A 22,360-nucleotide genomic window follows, 5' to 3' on the forward strand; every position below is an offset into this window, starting at 1 on the left:
ACTAACCAAATTCACTGCATTTAACAGTAGCTACAAATGACAATGATAAGCATCATCATGATGGCATCATTAAAAGATGACAGGCATGGAAGTGCATTGACATTTCTAAGAAGACAAGGAAAGAAATGTGGCAATTAAATGTAATAATAATATACATAAAGAAAAAAAAAATCTGTGTGGTGGGTCCTGCAGTGCAAATGATTTTTTTTACTTAGTAATTTTGTGTTGACCTTAAATGAGAATGGTCTTCCTAAACCACTTTTCAACACCTTCCTCTTCCCATCCTCATTCTTTCCTACAGTGGTGTTCTGGACCTCTTCCCTTCTCAGTCCCTGTGGCTCCTGGTCAGTCTTCTTATTTCTGAGCTGCTCAGTCCCCAGTATTTGCAGTAGTTGGTGCACTGGCAGAACAGAACAGGCAGTCTCAGGTGTTGCTTCCAGCAAGCATTCTTCTGCTCCAGGCCCTGCAGCCCTGAACAGGGCTGCTGGAAGGGAAGGCTCCCAGAAAAAGTACGTGGAGGGTCTGGTGCTGAACACTAACTCATCCATTTAGCATGTCCAATGGACAGTCTGTCAGAGGCTTGTAGCTCTGCCCAATTTACTTTTGTTTTCGTGAGGACAGCAGAATGCATCTCTAAACTCAGAGCAACACCCCATGAAATGTTTCTTGCTCCAATTCACAGACAGAGTTATTCACGGAATTATTTGGACTTCTTGTTCTTCTCAGCAGGGACAAAATAATGTAGATGGACAAAACAGTGGTATAGAAGTATATTCTGAGAAATATAAATGTTTTTCCTATGACATTTGGGAAAAAAAATAAGTCTGGCCTGACAGTTACCACTGAAGATCTCAGTCAGATCAGTTAAAATTTGGCAAAAGTTACAAGTGACTAAATGCAGAACCTGGTTGTTGAAAGAGTTAGGCCCTTTGCAGGTGGTTCTGCCAGCTCTTTTCATTACAAGGTGGAAGAAGGATGGAATAGCGTTTTAATCAGCTGTACCATTTGTTGAACTGTTACTCTTGATAGTAAGATAATCTAAAAGGACTTAAGAGGTTTACTTACCTTGGGAAAGTCACAGAGAAAATAATATGAAATCTGTATTAGAAAAAGCAGACTGCACAATATAAACTAGAAAAATCATTTTGCTTAGCAGACCTGACAAATTACAGCAGACAGCAATTGTACAGGTGTTTGCAATGTGACACCTCCTTTATTTCAGGCACTTAGCAGAAGCTGTCTGGTTATAAGTCTGCTTGTCCTCATTCCAGACATAGCTCATAAAAAGGCAGAGAATACAGGATGACTTTTTAGATTTCAGGAGGGATTAATTTTCCTCTTGAAATACATTTTTCTCCTTGCTGTCTATACAAAGTGTTCAGAGAAATTGTGCTTCATTTTAAGTGCCAAAGTGAGCTGTACTTGGTCACTAAATAGATCACATGAATTTTTCAGCCACCTAAGGGCACTAATCAGAGGTGTGTAGCTAAACATACACCTTACCCATTTATACACAGAGAAGTCTCAACCTTTCTTCCTATTCAACAGCCCAGTAAATCCACTGGTCTTCAGGTCGTCTGTCCTGTTGTGGGCAGGAGAGAGGCTGATAATCTTTGCAGAAGCCAGCCCCCAGCTCCTGGGGCATTCAATTGTGTCCCTTTAAGTGCGTGGCTTAATGCTGGGGCCACCTGTAAAGTCGTGCAATGTGCTGCAGTGGGTACTCACTCACCAAAGAATAAATGAGAGATTTTTTTAACAGTTATTACACATTGGGCAGAAGCCAAACCTCTTTGCCTCTTCAGGGATGATACAGGTCAAAGCTCATTAACACATGTGAGAAGCCCACCCACGAAGCCTGTTTGCTGACTAAGCAGCCTCAGTTAACTGAATATGATGTAAATTTGCCAAGGGACTACTGTGCCCAGCTGAAGGGCAACTTTGGCAGTGCTCTTACAGTTCCAGCACTTCAAGATTCATTAATCCCTTTTCTGCTGTATATTTATGCCCCAGGGGGATTCCTTTCAAACTGAGTCTGCTCTCAAGGCTTTTTCTCTCAGCTTTGCCATGTTAACATTTCTGCATAATTCCTATTTTTGTTTTTCTTACCTGATGCCTGCTTTGTTCTTTTGTTATGAGGGATAGGCATAATTAAACTAAAACACTACCTTACCTTTTAAATCTCCAGTAAAAAAAACCTAAATACCTTCTCTTCTTCTGGGTGGCCTTTCACTCTCTCTTGATGTCCATTTGGTGCCTCTGACTGACCAGATTTTAATGCTAATTCAGCCCTCCCCCCACTAAAATAAGAACATAGTTCTTTCCAGAAAGTTTTTCTGAAACAATGATCAGATATTATTAAAATAATTTTGAAAAGCTTGCATTTTATTTTAATCATCTCGGCTGTATTTGTTATGGCCATTTGGGTAGTGGTTTGATTTTTCTTACTTCTGAAGCAAAGATTTATTTAAACAGAATAAAATCTCAGCTACTTTCCTCAGCACCTTTGGAAAACAACTTGAATTAGGAGCTGTCGCTTTCCACATTACATCAAGCTTTTAGTATTTTTAACTTAGATTTCCCTGCTGACTCAAAATTGAACTTTTTCACAGCAAGCAGTCAGGTGTGAGGTGTAAATGCACCCAAAGAAGTGGTAAATGCACCAAAAAAAACCCCAAGAACCCCAACCAACCAACCAATCAACCAACCAACAAAACCAACCAAACAAAAAGCTTTAGCCAGGAAACAAGACCTATAAAGGGCCACATTAATAAAAATCATTCTTTTCCAATGAAGAATTCTGAAATTGAGCTGAAGAGATTCTTTTTTTTCTGACACCCAACACCACACAAAGGCAGCTGGGGTTGTGTGGGGAGAAGAGATTCCTCAGTGAGTCGCAGCAATCTCCATGAAAACAGAGCTACCTTGTTTGCAGAACCTCTCTCCTGGATTCCCTTTGCTTCACATCTCAATAAAAACCTGGGGAAAAGCCAATCATCCTTGAATGTAAATAAAAATGAGTGCTGGTTTAGGGAGGGTTCCTTTTATCTCTGCTGGAGTTGTGCATAGCCTATTTCATCCTTTAAGGTACATAGTAGAATTTACTCATGGGAATAAGGAAGTCACTAAAGCTGATACCCTTCAACATAGAAAAAAAAGAGTGGTTCATGGATTTAATATTAAACTAAGGAATGGGCTACTTTGATCACTGAGTTTGATCTCTTAACTTGAACTTCAAACATTAGCAAATAGTTGAGGAGTTTAGTAAGGTTTCAGCCATTAACAAAATAAAACAGTCATTCTCACTGTGATCTGTATTTCCCTGAATTTCAAAAGGATTTACATCTGGGGCTTGTTTTGAATATATCTCTAGTTAAAAGAGGTCCCTTGAAAGTGACTTGTTCCTTCCTCTAGTCTATAGACAATGCTATTTTTAATAAACACGAGAAGTGTTTCATTTTCTTTTTGAAAAATCATTGTGGTAGTGAACCTATAAACATCTTGCAGGGTTCATAAAATTTTTCCTCAGGATGCTTTTTGGGTTTGAGGCTGTGGTTTCTTTATACTCTGTTATTTCTTTCTTTGTAAACTTCAACAGTTGACATACCAAATACAAAATTTGTGGTTTATTTGACCTTTATCTTCTCCTTTCCCATATAACCTACTTTTCTGTTTGGAAATTGTTTTCTTCACTTGAAAAGCCAGGTGCAAATCCTCCAGCTTCAAGAGGGACTAAACTGCATCTGTCTACTGAGGAAAAAAATGTATTTAACACACAACTGGAACCCAGATAACTAAAATCGGTCACCCAAACAATTGCTACACTTGATCAGTGATCCTTCACTCTGGTGGCCTCTGTTGTTTGCATCCCTGAAGACAGTGCAATTACATTCTTGAAACAGTTCAGGATTTTAGCTCACATTTATTTAATCTAAATTTCTTGATCATTTATTTAATCTAAATTTCTTGATAAATGTGCAGTGAACACTACCTAAAAACCCCTTTAAAACTTTTTCACCCACTAATTTTCATTTTATTTTTGAACTAATTTCACCCTATTTCCAAATCTACTGAATATATGACGAAGCACTGATTGCAGTAAGATAACCACAGTGCTAAACCAGAAAAAAAATTCATTCTTCACCTTATGTTCAACTCTAATAGATACAATCACCATACAGTCTTTATAGTATTTTTTAAGTTATGGCAGAGGGTGGTTTTCTAGAATGATGTGCCAGACAATACTTTTCTTTCTCAAATTAGAGGTTAAGCCCAACAGTAGAAATTTATCAAGAGCCAAGACATATTGCATCCCAACAAAATAAGGTGTTGATGGTCATCTGGTTGTAGATACAGCAGAGACTCACAGCTCTTGGTGAATCAGAAACTTGGAGTCCAGAGTTAGTTTCTGGTGCTTCTCACAGCCCTGCCAAAATGCTGTGGCTTCAAGCCCTGTGGCATCCAGAGTTTGACAGAGATAATTCATGGTTTGGTAGGTTTATACCAAATATAAACCATTTATACTGAATCTATTACAGCAGCATCCCAGCAATACTGTTAGAAACTCATTTTTATTATGGAAAGAATACTCAAGTATGTTTATATGTTCTTACGATTTCTTGTGTGTATGAGAATAATGGCAGGAGCAAGTGAGATAACTGTGATTAATTTTACTAATTATTTGCTGGAATGAATGAGCTGCAGAATTGTGTAAAAGTCAATGTAAAGTTTGAATATCTATGACAAACATCAACTGTAAAGGCTTCAAACTTAATAGAATATCCTGAGCTGGAAGGGACCCATAAGGAGTCAAAGTTGAAGTCATCGAAGTCCAGACCCAAGAATCACACCATGTGCCTGAGAGTATTGTCCAAACACTTCTTGAACTCCACCAGGCTGTGACCACTTCCCTGAGGTGCCTGTTCCATTGCCCAACCACCCTCTGGGTGAAGAACCTTTTCCTAATATCCAGCTTCATAGCATACTTAATGCAAGGATAAGTATTATCCTTAACAAAACTACTACCTAGATATTTCTCATAGCCTTTTTTCATTTCTGAGATATTTAAAGCATGTATTGCATAACTCTTAAAGCACTGAAATAGCTCTCACTTATATTCTTTTGTTTGCCAGTCACAGGAAAAAAATAAAATCATATCTACTCCTGTGTCCTTCTGTCCTTCTGTCTCCTTCTACCATTCAGTCTTCTAGAAATCTCAAGCAACTCTCAGTCTCACTGGGATCTCAATTCAAGCTTTTTGGTTAACATTATACTTCTGTAGGGTTCAGCTTTTGTGCAACAGCCCACTTTTGGTGCAACACTGCCTTCACTTTGTTTTTCATCTTGTCTTCCCATATATCCTGAGTTCTTTTAGCTGTTCTCAATTCAGAGAGCGGTTGCCTTCAGTAGAAGTAAACATAGTCAATAAGAGAAGAGGTAGAATGTTCTTGTGGAGTAGAAGCTTATTCTAAAAGTCCTAATTTACTTTTTAATTACTTAAAACAGTTTTAGGTAACTTAATTAAGAACAGAGCAAAGTGAAAAGGGTGCACATTGCTATCTTTGACTAACTCATTTTTGAAGAATTTAGACAAGTTAAACAAACTGTAGTAGAAGTCAATACTCTTAATTTAGGTTACTAACTTGGTATCTGCTTCACTGAAACTGAAAGTGCCTGACTCAGGAAGGTGATCTCATATGCTTACAATACAATATATAATTAATGAAGAGACAGATTTGCCAGAAAAGATCTGCAGATGAAAGCAATGGCATGGTCTGGCTTTGGCATCTTCCTCTGTGGTGAGCAGGATACCTTTGGGAGTTTTGAATGCTTTCTCAAATTGCAGAAAGCCACTGGAAAATTTAGGACCATATGTTCATTCACAGCCTCTTCTAAGGACAGACATGTAACAAGCTAAAGGTAGTCATAGAGGTGCATGATGCACAAGTTAAAGCTATGCATCTAAGGATTGGGGAAGGAAAAAGAGGAAGTTTATGGATTAGGAATGCAGATGTATCGCAAAAATCCCATTTTGGTCATAGCCCTCCTTTGTCCATACATATTGTATTAGATCACCAGTGGGTTAGAACAAAACTAATCTGGCTACAGAATGTGGAAGCCTTCTGCATCTTCACTAGTATTCCCCAAAAAGAGGCAGCCCTTTGCTTTTCTCTTCACTAACTTGTGATTCATCTGGTTGCCTCCAGAAGAAGGTAGATAATCCATGCAGAAGGACTCTCCGGCAGTTCCAGCAGCAAGGATGGAGCACAGCACCCAGATCTTTTTGGTTCAGTTTAGGCAGAAGGGTGCCTGAACTGCAGCCAAGCTGTAGGTGCCCCATATCCCAGCAATACATCTCTCTGCAGTGGTGATGGGCCACAGACAGTTGCTGTTTGGCATCTAGAATGTGACTACCCTGTTTCGTGAAATAGGAAAGCTTAGTATTGCACATATAGAACCTTGTACCTGGGGCCTCAGGGCGAGAGTGCACCTTGGAGCATCCAGGGCACAGCAGTGGAGAGATAACCTTCCAGACTAGCTGAGAAGATATCTACAGGTTTAGGCAGTCCTGAAAACTTAGTGTGTAGAATCATGGCCTGACAATAAGATTGGGTCCTTGGCACCAAAATTTGGATTTAGGCACACTGAATCATACAGTAGATTTCTAATACTTCAGGACAAATTTGATTTGTTTGATTATTTTTCTCTGCTCTCAGATGTGCTGTTTTAGGATTCAGATTTCTTGTTGGTCTGTTTGAATGCTGTACCTATAGGCTGTTTGAGGGGTGATTTTATTTTGAGGGGTTGTCATCAGTCAGGACTTTTAGAGAGGAAAAGGCTGCAGAACAATCTAATGTAGTTGTTTTTATGCCCATTGATGCTAACTACTTCTGAAAAAGAGCGAGGACAAAATACGATGAGAGTAATCTAATGTAGTTGTTTTTATGCCCAGTGATGCTAACTTCTTCTGAAAAAGAGCGAGGACAAAATACGCAAAAATTCATTAAATCAACTGAAAGGTTACAAAAATGAAGTCAGTTAAATGATGCAGAAACTTTGCATATACTATCATCCCATTTCTTTCTCTGTGCCAACACTTTTTTCCCAAAACACCAAATCCTCTCCTTCTTAATCGTCTTCAAGGCTCCCTTTGACACATCAAGAGAACAGTTGTTTACAGTCACACACTGAGTCCACAGCAGACCTTGGAGTAGCAATTTGGCATTCTACCAACTAGGCTACAGCCAAAAGCTACTAGGTCATGTCATTTCTTGATACTACAAGTATTATTTTATTATACATCTTCTTAGTCACAAAGCTGTATAAAATGTTGGATTCTTTTGCTGAGAAAATAATTTTTCAATATATTTTCCTAAGAGCAATCCTTTTTTGTATGACTCCACTTGATAATAGTAGTCCAGGCTTTTCAGAGAAATGGTTTCAATAATCAAACTATACCTAAATGAGAGGACTTTATTTAGAAAGAAGTTGCATCTTTACTTAAAGAAATGCTTTTAATCAAAGATACCACTTTTCTCCATATTACAGAGGGATTGCTTGTGCATTAGATTTGAATCTGATTTGCGCAATTAAAAATTGTAAAAAAATTATTCTTTTGGATTTGGAGAGGAAATATAAATGTGCCTCTAATGCAATGAAAAGTACATAACATTAACGAGTTTGCATGGATATGAAAACTGAAATGTTGAGGCAAGAGGAAATTGTTTAGCAAGCTTTCAAATTCCCCTCACTAAAGCTACAGCTTCCTCAGAATAAGATTTTGGTTTTCCACCATTGAATTAAATTGAATATGTATTTTCTCTTATCTGCAATAGTGAAACTACATGAAAGATGTGATTTTGGAAAAAGGGGATAATTTGGTGTACCATTACTTGTTAAGTACTGAGCACTGTCTGATCTGTATTTTAATTTTTACAATAAAGACTGCTAAGACTGTGTTGGCTATCAAACTGTTTTGTGCAATGTAATTAAAAAGCTTAATATTTTGGCAATGTGAGAGAGAAGAGATAACTGAATGTACATCCATAAATGTAACAGATATGCATTATAAGACATATATATCCCCCATTAAAACAAGGTCGTTTCTATTGGAATTGCTTCCTTGGGCTCCACCAAAAAGCCAACACATAAGTTACGGCCATTTTAAGAAAAATATTAGAAAAGGGCAATTTAGCTAGCTCAGTAGGTGATATTCACAAAGAAAAGCAGCTTGTAAGAGCTAGTCATTTGTATATGAGAGGTAGCTCATGTCCTCTTCTCTCAGCATTCAGTTCCATGTTTGAACATTTGAATCAAAAAAGGGAGGAAGTTCAGACAGGGACACATAAATTCAAGTGGGAATATTTAGACAATAACTGCTTTTAAAATAAAACGTTTTATTAAAAGTATTTTGTCTTATGAAAATTGAACTGTATATCTGACTTCTACATTAGCTGTCTATGCAAAAAGATCTTGGAAGAAAAACAAAACAATGAAATCACTACTGGTAAGTCCTTCATTTTTTCAGACTAGTGCACTCTTTCAGTGCTAGGCAGTGAAGATAAACCATGTCTCTGATACTGTTTTTATTACAGGTTTGGATTACAGATTTCTTTTCAATGACCTGTCAAAATTAACAGGCTCCTTGCTGTTCACAGTTTATCAGGATGCCCCAGAGCTACTTCAGCAATGAAGAAAGCAAAGCTGTCCGGAGAACAAATGCTAACAATAAAGCAGCGGGCCAGTAATGGTAAATTTTTAATCATTAAGATCTTAAATACTGATTCTCTGTAAACTAAAGTTACTGTTACTCTTTTGCCTTTTTTCCTACATGTATAAATCCACTCTATATAAATTGTGAATTCACTGTCAGTAGAAGTGAAACCAGGTCTTATGCTCTGGAAACCTGAGCCAGGAGTAGAGCAGTCAGACTGAGTTATGTCTATATAAATCTAAAACTCTAAAATATTTCAAAGTAGAATATACCATTATAATTTGCTGGTTCACATTTCATTCATCAAAGGGCAATAGTTAGTCTTATATTGTTGCAGGATTCAGAAGAGAAAAAGGGTTTATTTCCAGAATTTCAATTCCTCCTGAGTTCCCTTGAATTCATTTGGACCTATGGCTCTATAACCTCTGGCAGATGGAGATGGCTTTGTGCCATTTCAGCTCCAGTAAACTGCAATTCTTCCTGGGAACCTTGAGTTGCAGGGAAGATGATGAAGGTACCTTGGATGAAAGTCAGGATAGTAGCCTGGTAGTTGAAGTGCAGTAAAAGCAAAATGTAGTTCAAGTAAGTAATATGATAAAAACTTGTCTGGGAGGTGCCTAAGTCCTGAATTTTCTTGGAAAACTTAGTGTGTGGCAGTGCATGCCTTCTTAACTGGTGTACACTGCATGTAGAGTCGCAGAGCATTTGAACACAGTGCAGGAGGCACCTCAGCCCACATGGCCAGCGCATCTGGAGAAAGCAGTGGCTGTCTTTGTTCAAGAGTTTGTAACCAGGGAGTGAAAGATCTGGATGTTATTTTCTCTACAACCTGGGTACTATTGAAAACTATAAGTGTCTGCCATGCCCAGGAAGAATGCCTTAAGGAGTAATATGTGGATATTTTGGCTACTTGGACACATGGCCTGCCTGAGCAACCCCATGGACTTCTATGATGGGGTGACCACATCAATGGACACAGGAAGAGCGACAGATGTCACTTACCTGGACTTCTATAAAACCACAGCCATCGTCTCCTACAACATCTTTCTCTCTGAATTGGATACAGATGGATTTGATAGGTGCAGTGTTAGGTGAATAAGGAATTGGTTGGATTGTCACATCCAGAGGGTCAGTGACATTGACTCCACATCCAGAGTCATTGACTCTGGGTCAATGGCCCAGAGTCCCAATGGACATCAGTGACAAGTGTTGTCCCTTAGGGGTCTGTACTGGGACCAGTGTTATTTAATATCTGCATTAATGACATAGACAAAGGGATTGGGTGCAACCTCAGCAAACTGGCAGATGACACCAAGCTGTGGTGCAGTGACACTCCTGAAGGACAGGATGCCATCCAGAGGGACCTGGACAAGCTGGAGAAGTGGCCCATGGGAATCTCTTGAGGTTTAACAAGACCAGGTGCAAGGTGCTGCACCTGGGTTGGGGCAATCCCCGGTATCAGCACAGGCTGGGGATGAACAGATCCAGAGCAGCCCTGCTGAGAAGGATTTGGGGGTGTGAGGGGGGTGAGAGGCTGGACATGACCCAGCCATGTGCCCTCACAGCCTGGAGAGCCAAACCTGCCCTGGGCTGCATCAGAGGCAGCGTGGGGAGGGGATTCTGCCCCTCTGCTCTGCTCTGCTCTGCTCTGCTCTGCTCTGCTCTGCTCTGCTCTGCTCTGCTCTGCTCTGCTGAGACCCCACCTGCAGGGCTGCATCCAGCTCTGGGGCCCCCAGCACAGGAAGGACATGGACCTGTGGGAGTGAGTGCAGAAGAGGCCACCAAGACGACCAGAGGGATGGAGCAGCTCTGTTATGAGGAAAGGCTGAGAAAATTGGGATTGTTTGGCCTGGAAAAGAGATGGTTTAGGGGTGACCTAATTGCAGCCTTCCAGTACCTGAAGGGATCCTATGACAAAGATGGAGAGGGACTTTTTACAAAGGCACGTAGTGACAGGACAAAGGGGAAAGGGCTTCAAACTGCAAGAGAGTAGGTTTAGATTGGATATTAGGAAAATACTCCTTACTGTGAGAGAGGTGAGGCACTGGAACAGGTTGTTCAGAGAAGCTGTGGATACCTCGTCCCTGGAAGTGTTTCAGGCCAGGCTGGATGAGGCCCTGAAAAACCTTACCTAGTCTTCCCTGGTCTGGGAAGATGTTCCAGCCAATGGCAGAGGGGTCGAAACTAGATAATCTTCAAGGTCCCTTCCAACCCAAGCCATTCTATAATTCTATGATATCTTTCCTATCAGAGTCAGGCACTATGGGGAAAGGTATGAAAGATTTATACCAGCAGAAGAAGGAGAGTGGGAGCACCAGTTTCTCTGGCTTTAGGTGTTCACACTTTGACGTGAAAAAAGACAGATCTATCTGTCTCGTCCCAGGATAATTTTATGCTTTGTTATGTTAATTATAAAGATAAATAAATTAAACTGACACAGTTTATTCCTGTCTGAATTCTTAGAAATGTAATTAACTTTAAAGTTCTGTTGCTTTTAATATTTATTTCAAAAAATGTGAAAGCACTTCCATTTTAAAATTACTCCATATATTGTTATTTAATAACACCCTTCTGAACCCTTCTGAACCATTCTGAGCCATCGTCCAACATTAAAAACAACTGCAGAATCACAGTATATCCCAGTACATCAACAAAATTTCTCTTTGTTGAGAAAAAAAAATTCTGAATTAGTTACAGCTTCTCTTGATAATGCTGTAATATGAAGAGATTACCATGTTAAGATTTTTTACTTTCCTTCAGAAGATCTATAAGTGGACACACTATTTAAATAAATTACATATGACAGTGGAGCGAAATTTGTTGCTGCAGGTACATTTCTTACAATATAAAGTTAAAGGTCCTTTTGATCCTCCAGGTATTTTCAATGGAGAATTACTGCAATTTTTAAACTAAAAGTAGTTGAAAATATACTTCTTTTTAACTGCAGAATAAAAGTTTGAAGAATGCTTCCTTTTTTGCTTGAAATAAATTAATTTTTAAATATGGAAATAATTAATTCACTGAACTCTGATTTAATTATTTTAACACTCCTTTTATTTTTATGTCACACAGGTATAGAAAATGATGAAGAAATTAAACAGTTAGATGAAGAAATCAAAGAACTAAATGAATCCAACTCCCAGATGGAAGCTGATATGATTAAACTCAGAACTCAGGTAACAGTTTTATGAAGCCCTAAATTCAAGCTGCTTTTTCTACATGACTGATTAAAAAATATAGGACATTTATTGTTTCCTTATATATTAAGATATCTATGCATAATTTACTATTTATAAAATCTGAAGACAGTGTTCATTATGCAATTTTCACATCAGTTACCAACAGTAAAAGAAACCAAAAAGAACTCAGCAAATACATTCTTTAAATAATGGCAAAACATGACCTGTCATGGTCAGCTTGGTATTTCCCCTTGATAAGGCTATGCCTTTCTGATAGTAGTTAAAATATTGTGTGACAATATGGTTGTTAACATAAGTTACAAGGTGAAGGAGCCCAGATGAACAACATGGCTTTTGTCATATCTTACAGAGGAAATTTAGACAGAGAAGTGAGTATCATGTGATGCACTAAATGCAGCCCTTGGCAGCAGTAGTCGTTCCAGCGATCCAGATTAATTCTTTTTTCATTTTGTATAAATTTGTCGGGGGGAAAAAAAAGCAGAAAACATAACATTAGACTATTAACTAAAATCCCATTATTCAGTAGTCCTAAAACTGGATGGAAAAAGCAAAAGAAGAAAATTAATTGAATTCCCCTAAAATTTTTCAGTGTCCAGCATAGATTCTGGTGCTTGTCTCTTCACATGGTTTGAGCACAGACACCAAGAGTGAAATTCACCACAGTCACCATTTGTCAGTCTTTAGTCCCATGATGATAGTCACTCAGTTGATTTCCATGGAAACAGAGTAAACCACTCCTTGTTACTTCGTCTGCTGCTTGTGGAGATGGGCACCATGTCCAGGATTCTCCTTCTCCTCTTGTATAGTCATAAAGGCAGGATCTACTTCTTCAATTCAGGTTATATTTGATTTCTAAACCTTAGCCAGATTGATACTGAAACCTCACTTCTACTTTATGCCTGTATTCAGAGTTCCACTGTCATTATTCAGCTTTCATAGGATTTGATTCAAGGTTTACACAGTTTCCTGATGTGACCAAATACAACTGTAGGGTAATGAGGAGAAAATCTGCAAGAACATAAAGCAAGAAGAATAATCAATGGTAGCAAAATTACATATATTTACTCTTGAGAAATTTGAATCTGGCAGCTTCCAATTGCTTTATGTTTTCTTCTGCTTAATACACTGTAGATGCTATTTACATACAGACTGATATGGCTGAGTTTTTAAAAAACGTGAAGCAGTTTGGCTGTTACATGTACATTAGGTAAATGCTATAGTTGTCAGTAATTAACTGCACTTTTAATTTTATATTTGGCCAGATGGATTGAAAAATAAAGCCATGATAGCACTATCACAGGCATAAACATGTATTGAGTTTCAGAGATTTATCTAGGAATTTCATATCAAGCTTTGATCTGAAATGAGTACAAAAGGCATACTTTAGTGGTCTCAGTTCCAGCTTTCATTCTTCAGACTAGTGCCACTGCATATTCTTAAAAGTCAGATTAGGCACTTGTGGGACCACTGAATGTTCTTGGTAAGAGAAAGCTCAGCTGGTGATTTTACCAATAAGTTAAAAGGATATTTTTCACACTTGAGTGCAGCAGATTTAGAAAAAGGGTAGATTAAAATGATTAATGGGATTTTAAAAAGTAGAACTACAAGAGACCACGAAAACATTATTTTGTCTACCAGTCACCTTTACTTCCTAAGATGTTCCTAAGCTAAACCTGACAGGTGCTTGTCTAACCTGTTCTTTACTTCCCATACTAGAAATTCCACAATCTCTGGGTAATTTGGTCTAATACTAATCTATTCTTATCCAGCTAGCTACTAAGGCCTTGCAGAGAATCCCAACTGAGTTAAACCTCACAAAGAAAATGTAGAATCCTTAGTTTTGAATTCATACACTCTCCTGAAGATAAGCAATTTACATTTACAACACATAGGGAGTTACATCATAGTCATTATCAAACTATTAAGAGGATCAAAGTCAACAGTCCCCTTTATTTGCAACAGTGAAATTATACTGGACATAACAAAATGTTTGCTGATAAACCTTTAGAAAATCATTGTGCAACTCAGATTTCAGTAAAATTTGACAGATGGAAAATATGCAGTGGGAAAATAGTGGAAGTTATGTGAACACTAGAAGTAGCAACAGTGTTGTTTGATACAGATTTGCAACCCATATGATTGTAAGTGCCAGTGAAAGTTTTTCATATGACAGGAACAGGAAATGCTTCCATGCAGAATTTTTCAATTTAATAAAGTGAGAAGTCAGTCCTTTTTCTTAGTTGGCACAGTTGTAAGACTCTCCTTTACTCGACTGCCTTTTTACTTAAGACTTTGAGGGAAGTATTTTTAATCTAAAATCTTCTAGTAAATTTGTTCAAATTTAACATGCAAATATGAGAGGAGCAGAAACACATAAAGGGGAGAGGGGAAGAACAAATCTGCAAATAATTGTGTGTTTCATACAAGAAGCAGATTATCTGATTTTCAGAATACATACAAGTAAACATTTCTTAGTTTTAGATTAAAATGTGAGGAGGGAAATTTCAGCCTTTAAGTGAACAAATACAATAATTAAATTTAAAACAGATGAACTTACAGATGAATACTAAGTGAAGTGGTGAGATATGCTGATCATCTGCCACTGTATTTGCAGAATTCAGCATTTTATGAAAAAAAGCAAAAAAGATGGTTCAAGTTGCAATACTTAGCTAGATAGAAAATCTGTAGAATGTCAGCTCCTGCTAAAGTTAGTGTGAGATGGCTGCAGTATGCCATACTGAACTGAACCTTCATTGGCATCAGACTCCTCATTCTGGTCTGTAATATTAAAAAAAATAGGATAGGTATAGGAGTAGGACTTGACTAAGAATCAGCTATGAAAGATGTTTTGCGTTTGGATACAGCATTTCCCTCCAATATAAACAAGCTGAAAGCAAAATAATAGAGGAGGATCAGGTGTCCAAGTTCAAAGATGAAGAAAGTATTTTTTCCTTACTAATATATTTTGTGGAAATTAGCTCAGAATCAATTATTGTTACAAAACCAAGTCCCTACAATACTGGCAACTTGGATTAACTGCAATTTGCACCTGTAGTCAAAGCAAGAGATACTTGGAAACTGTTTATGTAGACACATAACTTTTCAAAATTACTTCTATCAACTAATGGCCTGCATTTCCATAAGCAGACTAAAAGTTTAGGTCCAAAATAAAATGTGATTCCTCTAACTACCTGACTGTGCCACCAGTTTCCAAACATTTACCCTCCGAAGGTCAAGTTGATGTGCACTGTACCCTTCTGCCTGTTACTACTGCACAAACCTCTGACCTTCCCATCAGCATTTCAATTGTATCAATTCTTTCCACAGCTCACTCTCTAGGCCAGTATAGAAATGGATAAAACCTCATTTTGAGAATTCAAAACCTTGTGTTCTTTGGCATTTTTTCCACTTCACTGGCTTCTTTTTTCTTGTCAATGCATATTTTAACCTACACACACACAGAGCACACTGTACACTCTGTAATAGATGTTAACAGTTATCACCCCATGTGGAAAGTACAGACAGGGCTACAGAGGAAAGTACAGACAGATGTGAATGAGCTCTGCATGTGCTCTTGATGAGCTGGACATAAGCCAGTGCTCATCTGAAATCCTTATAACTCCATTAGCACAATGCTCTCCACAAGCTCTTTCTCTCAGCAATGCTTTTAGCTCAAGCAGGGCACCATGCAAGGTCAGAGCTAACGTGTCTGGAAACACAGGCAGAGCACTGTCTCAGTTGTTTTCACTTGTACATGAAGCAATGCCACAGGCCTATGCTCAAATATTCTTCAGTTTCTTCAGTTTTACAACTCACTGTATGTATTGGAAAACTTTCTGACTTTGTACATACATTGAAATAACATGCAGTTTTTCAGCTTTCAAAATCAGCCCTGTGAGTTTGCACAGAATCATATTATACTTACAAAGAGCTAAACATTGGCAGCAAGGAGCTATGCATGCTTAATTAACAAGATATATGTGTAGCTGAAAATATAAGAAAAGCGTGACTTACTACAGAATGCCCCTAAGACTGGCTTCTGGGAGTTTAACTGCATGGGTGAACTTGCAGAACTAAGGTCCTTAATGCCTTTCAACTATACAAGAAAAGCTCTAAAGGAGTGGAATCAAATCCAAGTTCATTCACTCACTATTACCAGTATTGAAAAGACAAGCTGTTAAAGTTATACAACATGCAGTGGGAATAAGAAAGGCTTAGTGACGATAAGAACTGCAAACTCAAGCAAAACCTTTTTAAACATGAATGAATAGACCTTTTCTCCTTTCCCTGGTATTTCTGTTCTCTCTCCCTTCAAAGAGTGCATGCTTTGTACCAGTTTGCCTTATATTACATTGTACACAAATTTGTCCGTTTTAGATTACCACAATGGAGAGCAACCTGAAGACAATAGAAGAGGAGAACAAAGTAATTGAACAGCAAAATGAGTCTCTTCTTCATGAATTGGCCAATTTAAGCCAGTCTTTAATTCATAGTCTAGCTAATATCCAGCTGCCACATATGGTAAGTGATTGAGAGCACAAGTTAAGGAATTTGGCGATCTTCAGTTCACCTCATACAATAGATACCTTTTTTTTATGTTTATGTTTCATCAACCAGTTGGATATTTGTGGTAACAGCACTGAAACCATAGAGATACATTTAACTGCTAACAGACATGGAGGGCCTGTTCCAGTGTATCCTGTAAAATTAAGTAAGAACTAAATAGGCTTTTTAAATATTATAAAAATGGTGGCAGTATGCCTTGCTAATATGTTATGCTTAAATGAATATACGATTAAGAAAATAAAAGTTGTATATGAACTACTATTTAATATCTCGTAGGAACCAATCAATGAACAAAATTTTGATGCTTACGTGACCACTTTGACGGACATGTATACAAATCAAGATCGTTATCAGAGTCCAGAAAATAAAGCCCTACTGGAAAATATAAAGCAGGCTGTGAGAGGAATTCAGGTCTGAACAGCTGCTATAGTGATGAAAATCTTGCTTAAAAAAAGGATGCCTCTTGTTTTTTGCTGCTGTAATTTACCAGAAAGTGTTATATATTTATTTCTGTTTGAAACAGTGTTATGCTTACAAGACTTCATAATGATTTTATGTCTTGCTTTAAAGATAGTAACTGCAGAATAGTTTTTTGAATACATTCACATTTTGTACGTTTTCATATAAGCTGACATAGTGTGATATGCCATGTAATGTTTATAGCTGCTAATGTATGCACATTTTTGGGGTATATATATTTCTGAAGAGGTAAGCTGATCAAAATAAATAGAGTGTAAATTCTTTTTAATGCTTTAGTGATTAAATGTTTTAGTATTTTGAACTGAAATGGACAAAAAAAAAACAGCTTTGAATGACAATGTTGCGGTCTGCAGCCACTTTTTAAACACTATCATTTTGCCTCATGTTGGAGGATTTTATGGGATTTACGAAGTACATTTTGTGTGCATATTGTTTCATAGCAAGAATTGGTTGCAAAAATGCTTTATTTTTGAACAATGCTTGAAAATATTATGTGACTTTTGTTTTTGAAGGATGGTGTGTGGTGGGGGCAATAAAATGAGGTTTTTTGAATTCCAAGAAAATGGCATGGATTAGATGTAAGTTACAAAATGGGTAATTTATTGTAAGACAACATCAAGCCATGGAAACTTGACAGAAGATTCAAAGCAGCTTAAACAGCACTTTTTAATTAACTTCTAAGCATTACATGGTATGAATATGGGAACTTCCATTATGAAAAGAACTATATCAGAGGTGGACAACGTGAAGATTTCAGCTTTTGTTTTCCAATAAACTTTGGAGCCAACATTCTCTTATTTCTACCGGACTGCTAGTGCCCCTCTGAACTATCTGTTATAGCAATGTAGTTCATCTTTCAGAAATTCTGTGGTTTCAATTCAAGACGAAGGACAATATTTAAAAGTTAATATTGCCTTTTCACATCTTTAATTTTGGGATAAATACAAATGATCTGTGTCTTTTAGAGTTACTGAACTGCATTCATTGCTACCTGTAGTAGGAATGCAGTTCAGTAAAGATTTTTCCTTTTGCTTTGCCAAACATTCGATCCCATTCTTAACATTTTGATATTTATGTTTTGCTTTCTGTTGGAGAACAATCATTACTGCAGCATTCACATATGCTTTGTATTTGTTCTACTATCACCTATTGCAAAAATGAATGCAATCAAATTTTTAATGTAATTAAATATACTTCAGCACTTTTTTTGCTTTAAACAGGATCATTTTAAGGTAAAACTTACTTGTACCTTCAAGATTTGATTGTTTTCTTCAAAATGACTGCACTATATGTATGCATAAGACCACTTTTTATTACTACATTTTTCTTTTTAAGTAGTAAATTTGGTGATGTGTTGTGTTTTACAGATGTTGAATTTATTTAAATTTGATAGCATATCTTTTCCTTCCATGTCTTGATGTTATGCAGAAAGTACAAAAGTACTTTAAAATTTTGTTATGAAAAAGATGGGTTTTGTAAAAAATAAAATATTTTTAGCAGAACAGGACTTACAGGGTCATTGTCCCCACAATGTGCCAGTTGACTATTTGCACTTACCTTGCCCTATATATCCATACGGAGGTGTGCAATTTCTTGTGTCATTAGCCTTGTGACACTAAACCTGAACAAATTATAGTGGAAGCCATTATGGCCAATCCAATAATATTGCTAAGGGAGACTACAGGGATCTCACAACAAATATTCTGATACAATACTCAACCTCGGTATATATATATATGTATAAATATATGTATATCCCAGCGGCACTTTATACTATTCACTGTACAAAAGCTTACAGTTTTCCACGAGGACTTTAATAACTAGCTGGGAAAAGATTATGTAATTACTTTGGGGCTCTGCAGTATCTTATCTGTACAGTGCCCTTTTTCTGTTGTGCTATTAGTTGTAGCTGCCATGCTCAGAATTGCCTTTTTGAGAGCTGAAGCAAGGTGCTTGTTGTTCACCTTCTGCCATATATATTGTACTTTTGCCCTAGCCTCCTTTTAGGGCTTTCATTGTTCATAATGGCATATGCATTTTTCCACTGCATTGTGTCTGCAGCTTCTTTGCCAATATAGTAATGCTTTCAGTAGAGTAATAGATAGTATCAGTTTTGGATTCTTATTGTTATCACCTATGTACAATGGAAAGGGATTTTAAGCACAAATCTGCTGCTCATCTAATGTTGGTACATAATATCAAATCAAAAGTTATCTGTGACTATTATATAGGGATCACAAAGTGTCACATATTAGAATGCTGACCTTTCATATGAAATTATTGTGAGTCATCAGAGTTTATTTATTATAACTTATTGTTCATATTCATTTCTAAGTTAATTTAAGTAATCATTTATTAAGACAGAATTTTGTATAAACTATTTATTGTGCTCTCTGTGGAACTGAAGTTTGATTTATTTTTGTACTACACGGCATGGATTTGTTGACATTTTAATTTTGCTATAAATGTGTGGAATCACAAGTTGCTGTGATACTTCATTTTTAAATTGTGAACTTTGTACAAATTTTGTCATGCTGGATGTTAACACATCTTACTCTAAATAAATAAAAAAATGTGTTGCCACATTTGTAGCACAGTGGTTCTATGATCACTTTCAGCATTTTCACTTTATTTTATAGATTACATTACTACAAGGAAATCCTCAGAGACCTTTTTTAACAGGAAGACTTGGCTGTTGATGCCTCAAATTCTGCCCACAGAGATGCTCTTCAAATGATGCTCTTCCCACTCTCCATAAATGCATAAGCACAATATATTTTTCTAACATTTCCCTAGAAAGAAATTGAATAGTGTTTTGGCCCAAATAGTGTGACTAAAGTGTTGTGTGCAATATATTTAAATAAATTAATAATGTATTTAATCATACATTTTACATGTATTTTAATCATATCATTTAATGATAATCAGGTACCTAGACTCAAAAATGAGGAATAAGCCAATGGAAAATGAACCTGAGTTGGAAAGCTTTTCCCTTTCTTCTGATGTGCACCAAGGCCTCAAGCTGCTTTTAGAACCAGTCAGCTGAAGAGTTGAATGACAACAGTCAGCCAACACTTGTGGTCATCACAGCCTGTGGCAGAAACTGACACCATCAGTACATCTGTCACATGCCATATTCTGCACCACGATGTAACCCATGTTACCCCTGCAGTGACTTAATAACTGCTTTAGATTCCACTAGCAGTTTTATACTACAACCTAATTAAAAACATCTTCCTTGAAAACAAACAAGAGTAACTACACAGAGAATTGGTAATTAATTTATTAATAAGCATAATTACGACTTTACCATATGCTTGGGTTCCTGTATTGAATATATTTTAAGTCCAGTGTTATGCAGTGGTATCAATAATTAATGCTGTATGTTGTCCCTGCATGCCATTCCTCTTAATTGCATTCCTTAGAGATCATCCTAAATGACCAAGACAGGAGCACCAAGACAAACTCTGGACTGTCTCTCTGCCCCTAGCAAAGGCTGATCAGCTGTTGGGGAATGGGAAACTTACAGAGGGTCCAGGACACTTCGCACAGCAGAGAGCAGAACAGGAAGGCAGGAAAAGCCATGCAGTCAACTACAGAAATCACTGCAAGAAAGAGGAGGATAATCTGCATGTATACACAATGTGATACAAATGCTTTTGTAGGTAAGATGGGGAACGTTTCAGAAAATCTGGTCTTCTTCAGCATCACATGCAAAATTTTAGTCTTAATCATTCGTATATGATCAATTTTCTTAACCTTATGACACTATGATCATGTACAGCTATAGAAGTTATTTTCATATCAGTATTTGATACCTCCAACTGTGAGACTTTTTATAGAAAAAAAAACCAAAACCACAACAAACCAGCAACGCTTAAAAAAAGAATGAGAAACGACAAGAGGTGAACAGATGAAAAAAGTGAACATTTGGAGGATAGCTGTGTTTTCAATCTCAGTACATCATGTATGATGCAGAGTATCTAAAGGCATCATGTTCTCTACATTAGTAGTCAGATGAGCAGTGAAGTAGTTAATGTCACTCCCTTCTTCTGTCTCCTGCCAATGTCAGTATCTCTTCTGACAAATCCTTTTGCCAAAGGATATAAGCCAACTCCTCTGGTCCTGTAGGACCATTTTTCCTTTTTTTTTGATCAACAGGCTATTCTCTGTGCTTGTGGACTTAATCCTTCTTGAACTTTTTCGACTCAGTCCTTCATGAGCCTCCTGTGCCCAGTATCCCAAACAATGTCTTCATAAATAACACTAGACCTCTCTGTTCCTATTGCCCCAAAATACTTTGCATGTCACTACATCCTTGTACATTTTGCTTTTTCTTGATCATTCACTGACAACTCTTAGACCTGTGACCAACTGCTACATTTTTATCAAGTTTTGTAATGGATAAAAAAAATTCTATTATCTTTAAGTAATTTCTAACCTTGCCTTTCTATTTAGTCCATCATACCATCAAGTTCTTTATGTATAATATATCAATTCTGTGCTTCTCAATCTTCTCGTCTTTGGTCATTCCTGGTTTTGTTGTTTCAAATCACTAATGGGATTATGTGCCTCAGTAGTACCAAAAAGAAAAAAAACTATGTCAGAAACTGTGTGCATAAATAACTTTGAGGTCTGTCTTGTCACTACTAAAGATAGAGTTTTACTTCCTCATAAAGCAGTGGGGAAGATATGGAATGGAGCATGTGCAATCAATTATTCATTCAGCACTTTTTGTGGAGAAAAACAGATCTAAGTCTAGAGGAAGAGTTTTCATTACAGGTGCTTTTTTCAATAGATTGAAATTGATCTCTAAGCAGAACATTTAACCCAGCTGACAGCAGACTTGATTTTCTTCACTACCTCTCATGATTGATAAGGAATAGTTTGGGGGTTCTCCAGATTCACTGACTGTACATTGAAAATCACATCTCTTGCAAATGCCTCCAAAAAGCATGATTAGCCCAACTGTCTGGGAAAGGTTCAAAACACACACAAAAACAGAAGCTGCAGAACAACTAAACATGGTGTCTTGGTTTGGAAAAGACAGGAGTCTACTAAGGAAGGCAGGAGCCTCCCCTGAAATGGAGAATGTAAACCCTCCCCACCCTCCGAATTGCTATAATTTTAAATTAAGGGACTCTGAGGCAAAAATATGGGAGCAGGAAGTAACAGTTCTTTAATAGGGAAGAAATAAAAAGAATAAAATAAACAATGCAGTCCACTAGAACAACACTGACAGAGTCAGAACCCAACCTGACACCCTGTTGGTCAGGGTGTTGGTGGTAGTCCGATTGAAAATGTGGCTGCAGTCCTCTGAAGTATCAGGTGTGGTTCTGTTGGAGCAAGGAGGATCTGTAGAGAAGGATGTAGTCTTCCTCTGAAGATCCAGTGGAGGAAGAGG

At 37.3% G+C, this 22,360-nt stretch overlaps 1 protein-coding gene across 13 annotated transcripts in view; it reads left to right on the top strand.

The window, feature by feature from the left end:
• MYT1L (myelin transcription factor 1 like) overlaps positions 1–19,541 on the top strand; it is a 310,448-nt gene extending 290,907 nt beyond the window's left edge. For 9 of the 13 annotated variants that reach the window (XM_031061270.1, XM_031061272.1, XM_031061273.1 and 6 more), the window contains 4 exons: positions 8,655–8,746; positions 11,783–11,892; positions 16,288–16,431; positions 16,753–19,541. In XM_031061270.1, the coding sequence (XP_030917130.1) occupies positions 8,655–8,746; positions 11,783–11,892; positions 16,288–16,431; positions 16,753–16,893 (487 nt within the window). In that variant the 3' untranslated portion in view covers positions 16,894–19,541. The remainder of the gene's footprint in view (positions 1–8,654; positions 8,747–11,782; positions 11,893–16,287; positions 16,432–16,752) is intronic. The other 4 variants (XM_031061274.1, XM_014309159.2, XM_031061280.1 and 1 more) reach the window with 1 other exon arrangement.
• The last annotated feature ends 2,819 nt before the right edge of the window (positions 19,542–22,360 follow it).

Source organism: Geospiza fortis, unplaced genomic scaffold (assembly GCF_000277835.1).
Source record: "Geospiza fortis unplaced genomic scaffold, GeoFor_1.0 scaffold139, whole genome shotgun sequence".
In the NCBI taxonomy this organism is placed as follows: Eukaryota; Metazoa; Chordata; class Aves; order Passeriformes; family Thraupidae; genus Geospiza; species Geospiza fortis.